Source organism: Xiphophorus maculatus, chromosome 8 (assembly GCF_002775205.1).
Source record: "Xiphophorus maculatus strain JP 163 A chromosome 8, X_maculatus-5.0-male, whole genome shotgun sequence".
NCBI classification, from domain to species: Eukaryota; Metazoa; Chordata; class Actinopteri; order Cyprinodontiformes; family Poeciliidae; genus Xiphophorus; species Xiphophorus maculatus.
In genome coordinates, this window is record NC_036450.1 from 6917171 (window position 1) to 6935042 (window position 17872).

The window sequence follows — 17872 nt, forward strand, 5'->3', positions numbered from 1 at the left end:
TCAATAGTAGCCACAAAGGCACACCCGCTAGAAGAAAACAAACGCACCCAGTACAACACTTTCATTCTATTGGCTGAGAGGTTGCCAGGCGACTGTGCCAAAAGGCGTTTCCAAAAGCGAGCAGAGAGTCCAAGCAGCGACTAAGTGTGAGCGCGAGAAGGTTTTAGTACAAGCATGACAAGTTTTGAGAAGAAAGAGTTTTTTTCAAGAAAATGTTCTCAAACTCAATTTTCTTGTTTTCTTTTCTATTAGTTTTTTTGGTGGGAATTTACTTTTTTGGCCCTAATATGCCATTGAATATATTTAAATATTTAATGGTCATTTTAATTATTTAATGACTTTAATCATTTTATGATTTGGTATGTATTTCATGGTATATTTATTTGTTTACTTTTGTCACCTCTAACCCTCCATAGCTGTGGGCTCTTTTTGTTTTAATCCCACATATATTGTTTTCCAGACAATAAATGTTTTAATTTTGATTTCTTTTGATAGTTTTACATAAGCCAAAATTTGTGGAGATTTCTGGAGCTGCTCCAGATTTTCCAGTTAAAAGATTACAAGTTAGTAGATGTAGGGTGATAAATTGTAATGGAAATCATTTGAAAGGTAACTATACCAAGCATAAATAGCTCAAAATGTGCAGATATTAAAAATCAGCACTCTGTAAATTACTATAACATTTTTAGAGAAGTTGGAAAGAGATTGAACGGAGGCTTTTTTCTGCAGGAAAGCAGAGAATGAGCAGCTTTGACTACCTGACAGGTAACTGAGCGCTGCTGCATGTAGTTACCCTTCACCTCTCCACCTGCCTGCCCATCACTTTCACTTTAGGATTTGATTAAACCAGCTCTGCTTCACCCACAGTGACATCTACGCTACAATTTAAGAGCATGACAGACAAGTAAGTCTGAGAAAAGTCTGGAGTTGTACATTTCCCCAAAAAGTAATATAAAATGTTCGATTTTTAAGATATTTTCATGATGATATATTTTATGCATCATCCTAAAAACATTTATTTATCCCTTGTCTGATCTTACAGGGAGACGGAGACCTCATTTTAAGCTAATTTTTACTTGTTCCGGTCGGCTAACGGTAGTTAGCTACAGGCTAACATGTTTAGCATGTTGAAATCAATCTGGAGCTGCTTTTTGAAACTGCTCAGGTGGGACAACCTGTTCACAGAAGAACTGTACGTCGTACTCTTCACAAATCTGACATGTATGTAAGACTGTCGAAAGACAAATCACCTTAAATATGCGCAACGTTAAGCTAATGCAGCGAGTAGCATGTTTAGCTAACTTGTCGTATTTGTCCGTAAGGGAACGTGACCCGTCCAGAGTCCGGACTTCCGGCTCAATGGCCGCTGGACCCTGGGAGGAAACGCAGGTAAAGATGATAAATGGACAATAGAGAACCAGTTTTACTTAGTATAATGTGTTTATCCTGTGTTTGCAGTATTTTTCAGCTAATATTTAGCTTGTATTGTGTCACCTTTATCGATCGTGTTGAGCCAATTCAAGGCACTTTTGTAAGTGGCATAAGATTTTGTGGGATATTATATGATCTCTTAGTAATAGGATGTCTGTTTATTTTCCTTTAAAAGCATCAAACATGGTGGTTAAACTGCAGTTACATAAAAATGCAGAGGCTAACTGTACAGTAGGATGGCTCTATGACTTCATATTAGGGCTTTTGAAAATACAATAAATTTCAGCCCAAAAACCTCAGAAAGTTTGAGATTAACTTTGGAAATTTTCTATAAAAAACGTGGACATTTTTTAGCTCTAAAAGTCTTAAATTGTTGTGAACAAACTCGGAAATTTTCAGATTTATCTGACATTTTCTAGAAAAACCAACCATTTTTGGGCTCCGAAAGTCAGAAATTAGAGTGAAAAACCTGAGAAATTTTAAGATTAATCTCAGAAATTTTCTACAAAAAAGGGAAAGATTTAACATCCTGCAGAAAGTTACTGTGCAAGAATTTGTTGCACAAATTAATTCTGAATATTTTGTTATTCACAAAGGATTATGGTGCATTCACACTGAACGCACCATAATCGCTTGACATTTTGAACATTTCTGAGGTGAAAGTTCAAAATGTTCAACTTTTGAAACTTTTGAAAAATTGTGTGAAGTTGAACATTTTCGGCTGTAGGAGCTCAAAACATGTCAAGATTTTCAAGAAAACCTCTGAGATTAATCACAAAATTTGAATTTTTTTTCTTGCAAATCAGAATCTTTTGGGACCCAGAAATTTTTTTTTTCTAAAAAAATGTTTTGGGGTAGAATTTATTTAGTTAATTTTTTTTCTACCTACAAAATGACCCTAAAACATAGTTGGACAAGTCTGAACGTTTGCACTTTTAAGCAGACATTTGGGAACCCAGAAAGCAGCTGAACTGACAAAAGATGATATTTGCATTGATTTGCTGTTAAATTTGAGTACAATAATATAATATCCTTAATAAGTTCATTACTCTGTGGGATTATATCATTCTTATTTAGACTCTTGTTGATTAATTAAATATAGTTGATCAATATTCAATTTGTTATCCAATAGAGTCCCTGTCTTACTGTATCAGAAGAAAATATTTCACTGTGCAGGTCGATGATGTTTATTTAGCTTTACAGTAGCATTTTAGTCCCTCATAGCTAGGAATTAAGTTGCATTTTGTCAGGATTAGACAATATATTGTTCTTACATTTAACAAGACAGAAAATAATTCCAGAAGACAACACTGAAGGGAACTTTGGTAACTTTATCAGGATAATTATTTCCACAACATGAAATATGCTGCAAATACAGCAAAAGTATTTCTAGTACAAATATCTTAAAAAGATAAAAGTAAAAGAAAGTGAATTTTGTAAGTTTGTTTTAAGTCAATAATTCCTTAAAATTGATTTTTCAAAAAATACTAGTTCAACTTATAACAAGACATTTTCCTACAAGTGAAATAATCTGCTGGCAGGACCAGTACTTTTGATCAATATTCAATAATTATTGACTTTAAACAAGCTCCTATATCTTGCTAAAACTTAGTTTTGTCTTATTTAACATGTAGTAAGATATTTGCACTATAAACAAGACAAAAAGTCTTGGTAGGATTTGGTCTTTTTCCTGTGTGGCAAACAAAGAATGTCCATTTTTGCACATTTTCACAAAAGAAAATTATTTTTACAAGTCATCAAATCAAGTAGGATTTTTTTATCAATAAAAATTTCACATTAATTGACTCAGAGAAACTTTGATATTCTGTAGCAGGAACAGACTTCCAGCTTGACACAAACCAGAGGCTCCCGATTCAGTTTCAATCCACGTCATCTGCGTCGCTCTGCTGCCTCGACATTATTCATCATAATCACCCTTTGTGATGACTTCACATTCCAGTCGACTGATTGGGTTAAAGCCCGTCTTTCCAGTAACGGGAGCCCGGTTCCATTCATCACGACAGCCGTTGCCTTAATGCGACGGCTGCGGTGTCACCCTTTGGATCCGCTGCTTCTCGAAAAATGAGAGCTGAATGTCTAATAGGAGGCTTGTGCATTTATTTCCATGAATAATAGCCAAACTGATGGAGTCAGATGTGACACTTCTTGACTTAATTTCAAGACAATCACTCAAGAAACCAGCTGTAAAGGCAAAAATCAGATGCAGACATGATGGACACGCTCAGTTTAGGCTAGCAGTGTTTTGAAGCTTTCACCACTACAAGAGCTGCTCTTATATTGACTTGAAAAATAAAAATGAACCTTTTTTCTTCTTCACAAAACGAAGCAAGTTCTGGGTAACTTCAGAATATTTTAAACCTGGCAACGTGTATCACTAGAGAGAATACTTATTTGATCAGACTGTTTCAAAACTCGAGGAGTGATAGCAGAGTAACAAAAAATTTATCATGCATTCGTCAAATGACTACAAAACTATAATTTCCAATCTCCTCCTTTTAATTTGGTGTGGGTAGAGTGAAATTAAAGCACAGAGTTTCCTCTTTAGGCTCATGTTCAACTCTCATAAGAACATTTTGAAAATGTGTTCAACATTCAAACCCAATTCTCAAGCTAGCAAGCCTTGTGCGTTTAGAAATCTTGGTTTATTAGCTGCTCTCGCGCAAAATGTGTGAGGATTTAACATATAGGAGTGAAGGATAGAGACGTCGGTTGCTCATTGGTGTTTTTTACAAACATCCCAAACTGACACTAATGGTGAATTCATACCATTGTGTTTTGTAATCTAGTTTCTGCAAAGTTTAGTTCGTTTGGGGAAGCGAACACGAAATCAAACTCTGGTCCACCTATAAACTTTGGTCTCAGTTCGGTTAAAGTGAATTCTGTTGTTGTTCAAATTTGTATGTGAACTAAGTGGACTGGAGACCGCTCCAAAATCAGGAAGTGAACTACAGTGCATTGCATTCTGGGTAAACGCAACTAAAACAAACAAACATGTGATTCTAGCGCTAGCAGGAAAAACGACTTTTACCAAAGACAACAATGAAATCCTACGACTGCTTTTTTTTTGTTTACGTGTTGTGAAGTTGCGCTCAATGTCTTCTCTTGAGGTTTTCGTGTCGTTTCCTTCAGTGGTTCTTTGTGCAGCGCCCCCACAGGCGAGGAGAGGAACATCTTTTTCGATTTGTTTGGCTTGTTGGACACAGTATAGTGTGAATAACAACCACAGCAGCTGAAAATTGAACAAATATTCCAATCGAACCAAACCTGCTGGACTATGAGGTGTGAAAACACCCTATAACTTCTCTGGCTTCTTTCCTGACCTGCCTGATCTGTTTCTTGGTCTTCATGATGCGATTTGTTGAATATGGTGCGTCATTGGGGCCAAAATTAAGACTATTGCTGAGGCAGCAGTGGCTACGTCCTTGTTGTGAAAGTTTATATCCTAAATAAACCCATCAACTGATCTGATTATAGACTGGAGCTAGTAATGAGCAAATGAGAAGGAGAGTAATCACTTAAGTTAGCTTTGCAGAAGCTAACAACTAGCATACATGCCAGTAACATTGTTTATCATTATTCAGACCAGTAATTGGCTTTAGACTCGATATAATTTCCTGTGACAAGGAAGTAGCCACCTTTGGGTGCACAATAGTGTTAATTTTGGTTCTAAAGTTCACTAATGTTCTCTCTCAAACCTCTGACGCTATCAGAGTACAGCTGGGCTTATACTTCATGATGTTTCTGTCGCATTGAATCCCAACATCAAACATGTTTGGGTTTGTGGCAATAGCCTGACAAATGAGTGTGAAAACAAGGCACCGAACGTTTCTGTTGTAACATTGTCGTTTGAAATGCTTCTCTTTCAATCTTAGCTAACACAGCCCAACAACAGCTTCCTTTGTAGAAATTATCCCTACAGACGTTCCCTTTGGTGCAAACTGCAGACTGTTTAGATCAATCACGTCCCGTTGGTTGCTGTGCAATTTCTTTTTTAGCAGATTGCTTGTGTCTGTTAATCCTTGGCAAGCACTCATGGAATTGCCATCTATCTTTGTGTTCTTGGCTCAGTCCAACAGCAGAACTGGTCCAGAAGTTTCCTGCTGAGCATGCATGTTTCTCTTTCTGCAGTCATTTTTATCTCGCGTTTAACGACAGAGTTGTAGATAATTGTTCCTCCAAGGAGGCTGGATAACAAGACTGAATGTCCCAAACTCTGAGAAGCAAATTAAACGGCGTCGCCGGAAATGCCAAGAGAGAGCCGTAAGACTTTACCTGACCCATTTGTGGACGGGTTCTGTGGTACAGAGGTTCGCTGGGCTGAAAGGCACCAGGCCTTTAATAGACCTTTCCCCTGAACGTGTCCATTCCGATCCAGGTCTTGACCACCAACAGACGATGATGACGTTGACAGCGTCCTGCAGCAAGCCCACGAAGAAGAAGAAGAAGAAGCGGCGGCGCGGTTTTGGACGGAGCTAACGGGTGCGTTGGATGTCGGACCTGGGCTGGAGGAATGAGCAGCGACGTGTCCTTGCTTGGTAACGGGAACAGCGGTTCTTACGCAGCGCCCTCTCAGCATGTTGTGGAAAGCTTTTTTGAACTCCTGGCTGAAGCACGGGTAGATGATGGGGTTGATGCAGCTGTTGAGGTAACCCAGCCAGAAGGTTATCTTGAAGATGGTTTCAGGAGGCTTACAGGATGGGAAGATGGAGCCTGGGGAAAGAGAAGTAAAAAAAACTTAGGTAGAAGTTTAAGGGAAGGTTTAAACATCCTGGAGAAAGTTACTGTGCAAGAATTTGTTGCACAAATTAATTCTGAATATTCTGTAATTCACTAAGGATTTTGGTGCATTCACACTGAACGCACCATAATCGATGACATTTTGCTCTAGATGCTCTTTGGAACAAGCCGTTATTTTCTGCTGCTGGTGTCTGTGTACAATGGCGGATGAAACTGAGGGCGTGGCACCAAAATAATATGTAGTGAAGCACACGGGCATGATTGACAGCACTATGACCCACCCCCTAGCTTTGATTGGTTGGTTCTAGTTAGCACTGGGAGAAGGCGCAGATACTTTTTTTTTTTCACACATTTTCTGTCACAAACCAAACTGTCACAATGACATAGTGACAGTTTGAACAAATATGTAAAACAAATATATATTTTTAAGTCAATTGATTAAAAAAAATTAAATCAGAATACATTTTAATTTAGAAACGTAAACTATAAACTGGTTGTTCTTCAGCAGAAGAATAGTTCAGCATTGCAATAAGTCGACTCCATATTACCTTGTGTTTTTTCAGTGCTTGTCGTCTTTATTTGATAGTAACGCATCAGCAACGCTTCAAAAATACAAAATATTACCAAGTAAGATTTAACTAATTTACAAGAAGCTTTTCATCTAGCTAGTTTGGTCTTAAATGTCCAGGATTCTCAATCAATTGGTGATTTAATTTTAAGATACAAACATAATGAAAAGATTAACACAGGTCAAACCCATCTGATCGCAGCAACTTATGTTTAGAAAGTCTGGTATTTATCATGTAGGCAAAAATACCTGAAATAAGGGTCAGAAGCTGGAAATATTTACTCTTTTCTGTTTGCGTGTTAATCCAAAGCTGGAAAATGCTTAAATGTGGCATTTTTCCATCCGTTTCCAAACTAAATTAATCCTGTTGGGGCTCCCTGCCTGGTCGCTGGACTCAAAATGCATGTGCACTCATCCAAAACGCACAAAATATAAATTTTTATATCCGAAATCCGATGAAAACCACTTTGAACCTTTCCTCATAGATTCACAAATCTGTCCAGTTTTCTGGTCTGTTGATTCTCTTTACATCAATGCGTCACACGCACTTTACAGATTCTTTGGCGTTCAGAAAACGGAGCTGCCTTGTAAACAACTGGCGCTCTTGCAATAACTCTGCAGCTTCATTGAAAGCCGTCATTAACGAGCTTGAAACGGGCTTTTTATCCGCAGAGTTTTGAACAAAAATGCGGTTTTTCTGTGAATGTCATACAAAACGCTGAGGCGGTGAAAGTCTGAGAGCAGCTTCATGAGCTGTGAAGGTCTGTCTCCATTGAAATGCACGACTCTCCTTATATGACTGGCTGCTTTGGAAGTTAGTGGTGACTCTGGTATAGCAGTCCATTAAACCTCCTGCGTGTTATCTATAATAGTTTTCTCTTAGATGAGAGCAATAGGTGGGTTATTCCATTTCATCTTGCAGAGGAAGCCCATTGTACCGTTTTGTTTGCTCTATTTGCTTGCTTGTAATTGAATTTCTTTGTCTCCTTTCAGCGACGCAATAGGCCGAGTTGGGTCAAGACACAGGAGTCAACAAAAGATGGCTTCCCTGTTGTTGTGCTCACAGCGAATTAATTAAAGCGCCAAGGTTCATGCCTCAACAGAAGCGGCTGCTAAAGCGCTAATTTATGTTACAGCTTTGCATTTTAAAGATTTAATCTTTCCTCGGACATTAAATGAAAGTTGCGTTTGTTCTTTGTGGCATTGATTCAACATTCCTCTGGGATTTTGGTCGGCTTGGAAACATGATGCATTTCTGCACTTCACCTAAAGAAATTTGTTTGTTCCTCCACATCCTGGCTAAAATTGCTCCACTGGACCTGATGATTTAGAGCAGTCTTTCTCAAACTGTGGTCCGTTGCCACCCCCTAGTGGTCTGAGAGGTACTGCATGTAAACAACCTTTTATTTGCTGAGCGTTAGCTTACAGTTGGCTTACAACTGTAGCTGTAAGCTAACAACAGTTGGCTTAAATAGAAATACAATGCTCCATTTGTTAGTTGGTATTTTGTAAAAGGAAATTTGATAAGCTATAGTTAGTTTACCAAAGGATTGGACTAAGAAATAATAATGGATTAGTAGCTTAAAACTGGATTGCTAAAAAGCTAGCGATGGAAAGTTTCTCACGGAGAGTTGCAGAACTTTGGTTTTTGAATACTATTACAATACATAGCCAAGAGTTAGCTTGCTGTTGGTAAGGTAACTGACTGTTTGCTTACCAACTGTTAGCTAACTGTAGTTGGTTTACAGATGGTAAGCTAACTATAGTTGGCTTAAATAGAAATGCAATGTTCCATTTGTTAGTAAGCTAACTGTAAATAGTTCTGACGTATTTGGCGATCCTCTCAAATTGTAAATATTATCTTGTTTAATAAATATTTTCAATGTACTTTTATGTATTTTAATCACATTTTTTTCCCGTCTAAAACTGTTAAGCTTAATAGTTTTGCTGCAAAAGCAAAAACAAACAAAAATGTTCGTGATGTCTCTTTAACTTTAACTAAAGCGAACTTTTTAAGTTTACTCTGTATACGCCAACATAAGATTAGGGGAACTGAATAACAGTAGCGCTCAATTTGCGTGAATCCATCCAAGCCAAACACAGACACTGGTGACATATCTATTTTCTACTGCATAAATCATCTGACATAATAACTTGTTTTCTTGGCAGGCGCATCAAACTCGAGCCTTGCTTGGAAAAGCAGAGCTTAATTGCTCCCTCTGGTTGAATCGCTCAAATTGCACAGTGATGGCAATTTTCTACTAGATACTCACTTCTGAAAAGGTTGAAACTGTGGTTTTGCAGTTTTTTTGGCGACTCTGCTACTTTTGTTTTTAATAAACACTCAGACATGTTATGTTGGCGCCCCTGAACTCTCGTCACAACATGAGGCACTGCTATCTCATGGTTGCAGCAAAAGAAAAAAAAAACACTGCAAAAAAAGAAAGAAACTGAATCTCTACTTGGGTAGAAAATTCAGTTATACATGTTTTATGCTCTTAAATTAGAATGTGTAGTGAATATATAAACCAAAATGTCAGAAAATTTATTTTTAGTGCATTCATAGATCTGATTTATCTCACTAACGGACCCCTTGTAGTGTGATGTCACCCCATCTCTCAGGTGGAGGGCCAAAGTTGCTGGCTAATGACGATTAGCATTGGTTTTAGCTGTTAAGTTGTCAAAATAATGTGCTAAATCTGAAATGTATGCGTTTAAAAAAAGGTGCTTTGCTACTAATTGTCAACACTATGACAACACTGGGTTGGTGGGACTATAATAATAAAAAAAAAATCAAACATTTATAAAACGTCTTGCAAGCTCAGTTATATATATTTTCTTTGTATCGTCTTATATTCTGGTGTGAAGAAAATGTGTAGAAAGGAATAGTAATTTGAACGAAAATGATTAAACTACAAAAGACAAGCGACACCTGCAGCTTTCCACTATGAATAACCACGTCTTTAGGTGACAGGAGAACAGAATATCATACAGTATCATCACAAGGTTTACTCCCAAAAACCAGCTAAGCCAGGTGGTTGGTTCGATCATGCAGCGGCCCGCCGTGTTTTTTAGTTGAAAAATGTTTACAGTTGACAGGAAACTTGGAAATATGACTTGATGAATATGTGTTATTGGAAGATGAATATCTGAATACCAAATATAAAGTCTTAAAAAATGCAAACATAAAAGAAACTTAAATAAATAAGCAATGCTAAGCCTGGTGGGGTACAAGTGAAGCCTGGTGGCCCGCCAGGCTTATAATTCACTTATGAAAACCCTGCATCATGAATGTCACGCACAAAATGAGTAATGAAAAAAGCTGTTTTCCAGTTACCTACCTATTGGTAAAACCAGAAAAAAGGGGAGCCAGCACAGGATGAAGCAGCCGACCACAATGCCAAGAGTCCTGGCCGCCTTTTCTTCCCCTGAGAACCTCAGCAGCTTCGGCAGAGGAAACGATGGCCGCTTGTGCGTCCCCGCCTCCTCGCCGTCTTCGCGTGTCCCCGCCTGGGCCGCCGCGTTCCCCCTGTGCATCCTCAACGTGACTCCTCCCATCTCCACCTCCTCTCCCTTTGTGCTCTCCCTGATGCTTTTGGTTTCTCGTCTTGCCACAGTGTAGACTTGGCAGTACATGGCCAGGATGATGGCTAGCGGTATGTAGAAAGACCCCAATGCGGAAAACAAGGCGTATCCAGGTTCCTGCGTTATTCGGCAGTCTGTTTCGTCTTCCGGGTCGGGCTCCTTCCAGCCGAATAGAGGGCCCACCGATATGGCGGCGGAGACTCCCCAGAGTGCCGCCACCGCTGTCAAGCCGCGCCGTCCAGTAGCAATCGCAGGGTAGCGCAGGGGGTAGCTCACCGCCAGATAGCGGTCGATGGAAATCACGCAGAGGCTGAGGATGGACGCGGTGCAGCACAGGACGTCCAGGGCAGCCCAGACGTTGCAGAAGGAGCGTCCGAACACCCACCGGCCAAGCGCCTCTGAGGCGGCCGAGAACGGCAGCACGGCCGAACTCAACAAGAGGTCCGCCGCCGCCAAGTTGGCGATGAAATAATGCGTCACGGATCGCCACTGGTGATGGAGCAGCACGGACAGGATGACCAGGATGTTACCGAGGACGCCGAACAACAGAAACACCACCAGGACCGCCCCCAACGCCACCGCCTTTGCCAGATGCACTTCCGACTGGGCGGACGAGCTGCAGTTGGGGCAGAAGTCATCTGGCGACAAAACACTTGTGTTCTCAGTGGGAACCATTATGGTCGCGCTCCAACAGAGGACAAAAGCTTCCCCAGCTGCACAAACCGCTCTGCCGCTTCATTTGCAGATACACCGACTTTTGCCAACAACCCATAGATCTTGTGGTTCGGATTCCTTTGGCTGAACATCAAATTTGGTCACAATCGTCTGGAAATACTCAAAAAGCAGCCATTGATCAGGATATCTGTAGAAGAATAAAAAATATTCATAATAGTGACATTTACCAGTAAACAAACCGAAGTGATGCTCTTTCTCTGCTGGTGGAGAAGCCAAATGACAAAACACATTAGACGCAAACGGCAAAACAAAGCTCATTACATCTCCGATGTGGTTAAATAACAATCTTCTCCCTTCATTAGATCTGCAGCAGAGATCCAAGTAATGAAGTAGAGAATACACACAATTATCCAGAAGTATCTCAGCCTGTTGTCTTTCTGCCTCTGCAAGCGAAATCAGACAAAGTGAAGACACCCAGATGGAGTCGAAGGAAAAACTGGGTGAAACAAACTGAAAGAAACTGATCAGAAAGCATTGATTCCAATACGTGATCTAAGAGTCTATTGGTAGTGAGCTGCACCCCTCACACCTGGATCCAGGAGTTATCTAGATCCACTAAGCTGCCCCACTTTGGGTGAACTTAAATTTTTCAACTTTTGGAAATTTGCTAAATTTTTAAAGTCAGAAATGTTTGACTTTGAGCTAAAAAAGTCTAATTTCTTCTCTACAAAGTTTATTTTTTTACAAGCTAATTTTCAACTTTTCAAACTCAAAAATTTCCAATTTTTTCTTACAAAATTTCTGAAATGTTTTTAAAATGGCAGAATTTTTTCTGGAAATGTTTTCTATAAAGTTTCTCAGATTAATTTCAAAATCTTTCCGTTTTTTCACAGCAACTCTGAACCTACCTAAATATTTTCTAGAGAATTTCAGAGTTTTTTCACATCCGTTCTTAACTTCTTATGCTCAGAAATGTAATAAATGTTTCTTACAAAATTTTTGAGTTAAAAAAAAAAAAGTAAATTTTTTTGGAGGAAATTTTAAAGATTTTGAATTGGGAAATTTTGTACTTTTGTATAAAATTTCTCAGATTAATAAAAAAAATGTGGGAGTTTTTCTTTTGTCAAATTTTGACTTTTCAAGCTCAGAAATAATAATAACATTTTTTTAAAAAGATTCATCTCAAGACTTTTGAATTTTTCAAGCCGATTTTCTTGGATCGGCTTGGATACAAAGAGCAATTTGGATCCACTAAACTACTCCCAGTTTCCCAGTGGGAAATGTGACTTTGGAGGGTGGGCCAGTTGATTTTTCCAACTGGGAAGTTAGGATTTCCAAACATAGCATAAATGCTGAAAGGAATGGATATTGATGTACTTATTTTTCGTTGAATCATTTTATTTGTTGTCATTTTGTAGAAATTTGTAAGTCTTTCACATTAAAGTTCAAAATAATAGTAATTTTGTTTTTGGACCTCCTGGTTAATATTATCTGAGCTGTAGGTTAGCTTCAGTTAGCCGTTTTGAAGCTCTGAACTAGCGCTCAGCATCATCACTTTGAATAAAAATAAGATGTAAACACAAAGACACCAGAGGGGAAATGATGATCTCCAGGGAGCAACAGCAAAATCATTCGCGGCATTATGAGAAACCCAACCAAGCATGCAGCCAGACGATAAATGAAAGCCATATAATTATGTTTTTAAGGGCAAACAGTCCACCAAGCGCCAGCGACAGCTCTGCTGAAGGTCTCTGTGTGTGTGTGTGTGTGTGTGTGTGTGTTGGGCTTTATGTCATTCGTCGGATGACAGGCGGAGAATTGAACCGTGAGGAGGGCGCTACACAACCCCCCTGAGTGCTGCGAGTGCCGATAATCTCACTCCGTACCTTTCAGAGTGAGAAATGTCGCTGACAGAGATAAGCTGCGGCAGAATGAAAAAGCTTTTTTTTTTAAAAAAAAGTAATTGTCGCATGTTTGTGCAGAATCAAGACTTGTTGTGCTGCACGTCCTGCTGTGAGGCGGAACCACACACTCGCTATCACTGGATGCTGCGATTTCAGGAGCCTGAGGCAGAAATGAAAGAGGCGAACGGCTTGAATGAACTGTGACTCTGAATACAGTTTAATGAGATTTCTTAGTGTGAGGAGTCAGTGGTGTAAAAACAACAGGTTGTGTTTTATGCAGCACATGTGGGTGCTGCTCTAGAGGGGCGCCAAACGATGGTGGAGAGATTATTAGTAGTGACAATTTTTAACACCTGTTTAGTGTGTGTTAGTAAAGTATTAAGTAGATTTCTGCCAAAAGAACTCTGAAATTTTGAAATTTTACTAGATTAGTGTTTTAGTAAAAACTTGGAAATTTCTGAGTTTGAAAAGCTGAAAATTGAGAAAGAACTCAGAAACCTTGAGATTAAAAGGTATCTGGAAATTTTCTGAGTTAGAAAAACTTGAATGTTTGTAAGAAAAACACCAGTGGAACCAGTGGGATTAATTGTAGAAATTTTCTAGAAAAATGTGGAAATTTCTGAAAATGTATAGCATTCAAATTTTTCACTTTTCAAGCTCAGAAATGTATTTTTTTCTACAAAATTCCTGAGATTAGTCTAAAAGTTTCTTGAGTTTTTTCTTCTCTCAAGCATAGAAATGTTCAAATTTTCTCGAAGATTTCAGATTTTTCTCCTGAAAATCTTTTATTTAAAGCCCAGAAATTTCCTAATTATTTTCTACAACATTTCTGAGATTAATCTAAAAACTTTTGACTTTCCAAACTTGGAAATTTCCAAGAGATGAACCGTAAGTATTTTGGTAGAAGTTTACTCCAGTCTTTTTGTTTTTGTGCTGTCTGCAGCGACCCCGATGCTGCGTTGAGGTGCTGCGCTAAAGTGGGCACCAAAATAATGGTGTAAATATTATTTCTTGTCAGCATTTCCTGTATTTAGCAGCTGTTTGTGTGTGTAAATGATGTGTACTTTCTGCATACACCTCAGAAAGTACACAGTTGCGCTCCTGTGTGGAGTTTTCTGTTGCATTCTCCGTCTGAGCGTCGGTGTGTTAGAGGGAAATGAGGGTCAACTAGGAAATAAATGAACGCTGAGCAGAGGAAAAGCAGCATCAGTGATGCTTCGCTCCTCCACAGCAACAGGCTGTTTGCTCTCTGGTTTAGAGGCGATTCATGGGCGGCGCAGTAAGTCAGCGGCAGGCGACATGTTTATGGTGAAGCGATTTATGCTCCTGCTGTTGTTGCAGGGTGATAGGTTGGTGCACACCTGAATGTTTTTCAGAGTAGTTCACCTCCTTTCAAAATATCGCTTCTATTCACCAAATAGAAACTGCTTCAGATTTTACATAGTTGTTCTTAAAATTAACTTAATATCAACAAGACAGTGTTTTAAAATTTTACTCAGGCTTTAAAATGACTGTTTTCTGGCTGGAGTTGTTTCGTATTTTCTAGCAATTTATTTTTACTTTCCAAGTTCAGAAATGTTGAAATTATTTTCTACAAAATATTTTAGATCAATCTAATTTTTTTTTCTAGGAATTCTTTGACCTTTCAAGCTAAGAAATTTCCAAATAAAAAAAAAAAAATAAATTCTGAGACCAATCTCATTTTGTTTGACTAAACATGTAATTGAATCCAGATATACTTTATTTCTCCCAAAGGAAAACTAAATGTTGTCTTGACAGGATCTCTGGTAGCAGTCAGTCTTGCAACCCATCTGAAGAAGCTTCTGACTGAATACATTGAAGTTGTATTTAAAAGCTTGTGTTTAGTCTCCATGGCAACAAGCGGTTTTAACCCTTCAAGTCCTAAGTTTCTGGATATTTTTGCTTATTTCAGTTGTACGCAGTTCTTTAATTGTCCTGTGAGTAAATATATTTGCACCTTTATTCATAACAACTGGAACTTTCCATGTCTGGTTAGTTATTTTTGCAATTTACCACCTATTAAAAGAGTGTTTCATCAGATTAATATCCTTCCTGCTACGGTGGGAGTGAAACTCCTCCCGCCATAATCTGCCTCCGATTCCAACCAGATATTGGCTGGAAAGTGCAACGTCTCCCCTTTCAGAAACCGTTGTAATTTTTCAGATAGCCAAAGAGTGGTGGAGTTACGGTACCGCAAATTTGGCTGGATCGTCACCAATACGTTCAGTCTGGAAGGGTTTTAAATTGTATGCCATTTAAGATAAAAAATTTGCTAAAACAAAATGCGCAAACACTAGAAAACAGCCCCAGAAATTGGAGAAAAACTGGTGAGAATGGCCGCCATCTTTTAAAACTTAATGGGCGGAGTTTCTCTTCCTCCTTCCTGCATTTGCTGCTATCTGCTTTGTGAATCTGGTGCATAAATGAGTCAATTAGCATAAGCAATGGAGCTGCACAACATTGAGGAGATTAAACGACTTCTTTAATTCCCGGCTCAGCACGGCGGCTGGTCGTGATGCAGCCAAACTCTCTCCAATTCATGTTTCATTCATGTACAGTGAGATTGTTGCAGGGCAGCAGGCGGAGAGCAGCACAGATGAAATGATGATGGGTTATAATGTGCAAAATGACCTTTTCAGGCTGGTCACCGCCTCCCTGCCCTCCCAACCTTCATTGCTTCACTGGAAGCAGAATCACACTGCCTTTCTCTGCAGACACTTCGTTCTTTCTCTTCAATTTGTGCTGCAAAAACACGACAATAATGGAGATGTTACAATGATACCGCCCAAGAAAACAGCATTTTCTCTGCTGGTAGCAGAAACTGAACACCTGCTCTCGTCCTCCAGAGATAAGATTTGATTAAAAGCCAGCAGCCAGCGGTATAATTTACATGTGAAATGTAAAGGTGGATCTGCTCTCGTTGCTGCATCGGAGGATGTAATGGACTAACGGTTTGTCCTTGATGCTTGGAAACCATCATGGGAAAAACACCGTTCAGTTTGAAACGGATAGGGCATCAGGGGGGTGTTAGTCGGACTAATGTGGCTTGAAAAAAGCCGAGGGAACGTCGTTATCACACATGATATGGATGTACTGTAAGGCGGCCATGTTTTTTAAAGGTTTTCTGAGAGCTTTTCCTCTAAATGTCATAGAAGTATTCATATTTTGTTAGTGTAGTAGCCAAAAAAAATAATAATTATGTTTTAATATTCACTGGACTGTCGCTTTGAGTCTTTCATGCATGTTTGAGAATTTTTCATCTCCATGGCAACCATTCAGCTGAACAAAACACCTATGTGGACCTAGCTCCGCCTTCAAAGCGCAGCTCCTCCTCAGAGCTGCAGTGTTCAAGCTTCTGCGTTACGTATCAGCTCCTTCAGACTAGTCAGCAGCAATTAGCAAACCATTGGTGCTTTCTGCTTCAGCATGAGTATTTTTCTGAGAGATTATCCTCTAAATGTTGCATGGGGTCTGGTAGAAGTATTCATATTTTGTTAATTTGCGCATTTCAGGTGATAATTGAACAGAGTTGTATAAAATGTTGGGATCTCATGATAAAGACCTAACTCAGCTTTAAACGTCTCCAAAACCTCAATCCTGACCTTCTTCATCAATGTACAAGACTCCAGCAAGGGTTTTTAGAGAATACTTGAAAGGTTGAGGGATTAGGTTGCTTTGTCTTCAAAGAAATAAAACTTCTGAAAATTTGACATGCATTTGTGTTTGCCCGTTTAAAGATGCTGTATGTAACTTTCATGAAAAATAGGCCTTAGCGATGTCAATAATGCATGTGTATATGCTGTTCACATCCTCCTCAATGGTCTCTTTTACAATAATATTTAAAAGTAACAAAAAATTAAGAGAATTTTTTCCAAATCAGTTTCTTTCAATAAAAAACTTTAATAAAAGCTGCAGGTGTGTGTCTGGTGAATTTGTTTGTTTTTCATTCAGTGGGGAGAAAATCCAGAAATTTTACTCAAGTAAAAGTAAAAAGTAAATTTAAAAAAAACAAAAAATGTTACTCAAGTAAGTGTAATGGAGTAAATGTAACTTTTTACTACCCAACTCTGGTCACGACTTAACAAACATGTAAAAGACAAATATATTTCTGTAAAACTTAAACACTGCAGCTTCATAAAAACTCACTTTAGGGTCGTCGGCGCGTCTCCAAATTCTGTGATGCTAACAGTTGTTGAATTGTCTGCAGAGCGAAAAGCACTCGAGCGATGAATTGCATCAGAAGAAGTCCATTTCCTAAAATGTTGGCCATTCTCCTCAGGGATGAGTCGCTGCTTGAAATTCATAATTCAATGCCTGAGCGACATCCGTGATTATGCTGCACTCGCACTGATGGGATGCATCTGCAGGAATCCACTGCTACATTTAAATTAGCATTTTGTTGAAGGGATTTTTAATCTTAATTTCCAACTCCTAAATCAGCCCACCTGTTGTTTTTTTAAGGATTACATGTTCATGATGTTTAATCATTCCAAATTACAAGCAAAATATTTAGAAACTGGAAGATTCACTGCACTGATTGGTAGTTTAGTACAGGAAGGAAGCTGCAGGATGAAAGGAGAAAAACAGGAAAAAGAAAGTCTTACCTTTTTTACATTTTTTTTTTGAGAGTGAGAGGAGAATTGAGTTAATTTTCTCAGAGGGCAGCCATTCGTCACCGAGGCAGCCAGAGAAAACCCAGAGAACGCAGTGGAGGAAGTGATTTTCCTTCCTGCGGTCGGTCCTGCTGCCTCCTCTGATGGAAAATACAATCAGAGTGGACCACCAACCTGATCCGCTTTGGCTCCGCCTCCCGCCGGCGCGCTCAGACGCTCTGAGGTGTGAGGGGCTGCCTGCATCCTCACACACCAACAACCAAAGTACCTCCTGTGGAGTGCTGCTTCTCTGGTTTTGCATGTTTAATAACAAAATT

At 39.1% G+C, this 17872-nt stretch overlaps 1 protein-coding gene across 1 annotated transcript; it reads right to left on the bottom strand.

Moving 5' to 3' along the window:
- Positions 1-4488: 4488 nt before the first annotated feature.
- LOC102221555 (alpha-1A adrenergic receptor-like) lies at positions 4489-17616 on the bottom strand. Its single transcript, XM_005799708.2, has 3 exons — positions 17547-17616; positions 10099-11204; positions 4489-6162 (listed from the first exon to the last, which is right to left on the bottom strand). The coding sequence occupies exons 2-3, from the start codon at positions 11015-11017 to the stop codon at positions 5678-5680; spliced, it is 1404 nt and encodes a 467-aa protein (XP_005799765.1). The 5' UTR covers positions 11018-11204; positions 17547-17616; the 3' UTR covers positions 4489-5677.
- Between the last annotated feature and the right edge of the window lie 256 nt (positions 17617-17872).

Excerpts from the sequence above, each read along its gene's own strand:
- LOC102221555 (XM_005799708.2), bottom strand. The coding sequence starts at position 11,017 with ATGGTTCCCACTGAGAACACAAGTGTTTTGTCGCCAGATGACTTCTGC. Across the intron at positions 6,163-10,098 it reads TTTTCTGGTTTTACCAATAG|GCTCCATCTTCCCATCCTGT; the intron begins GTAGGTAACTGG and ends CTCTTTCCCCAG.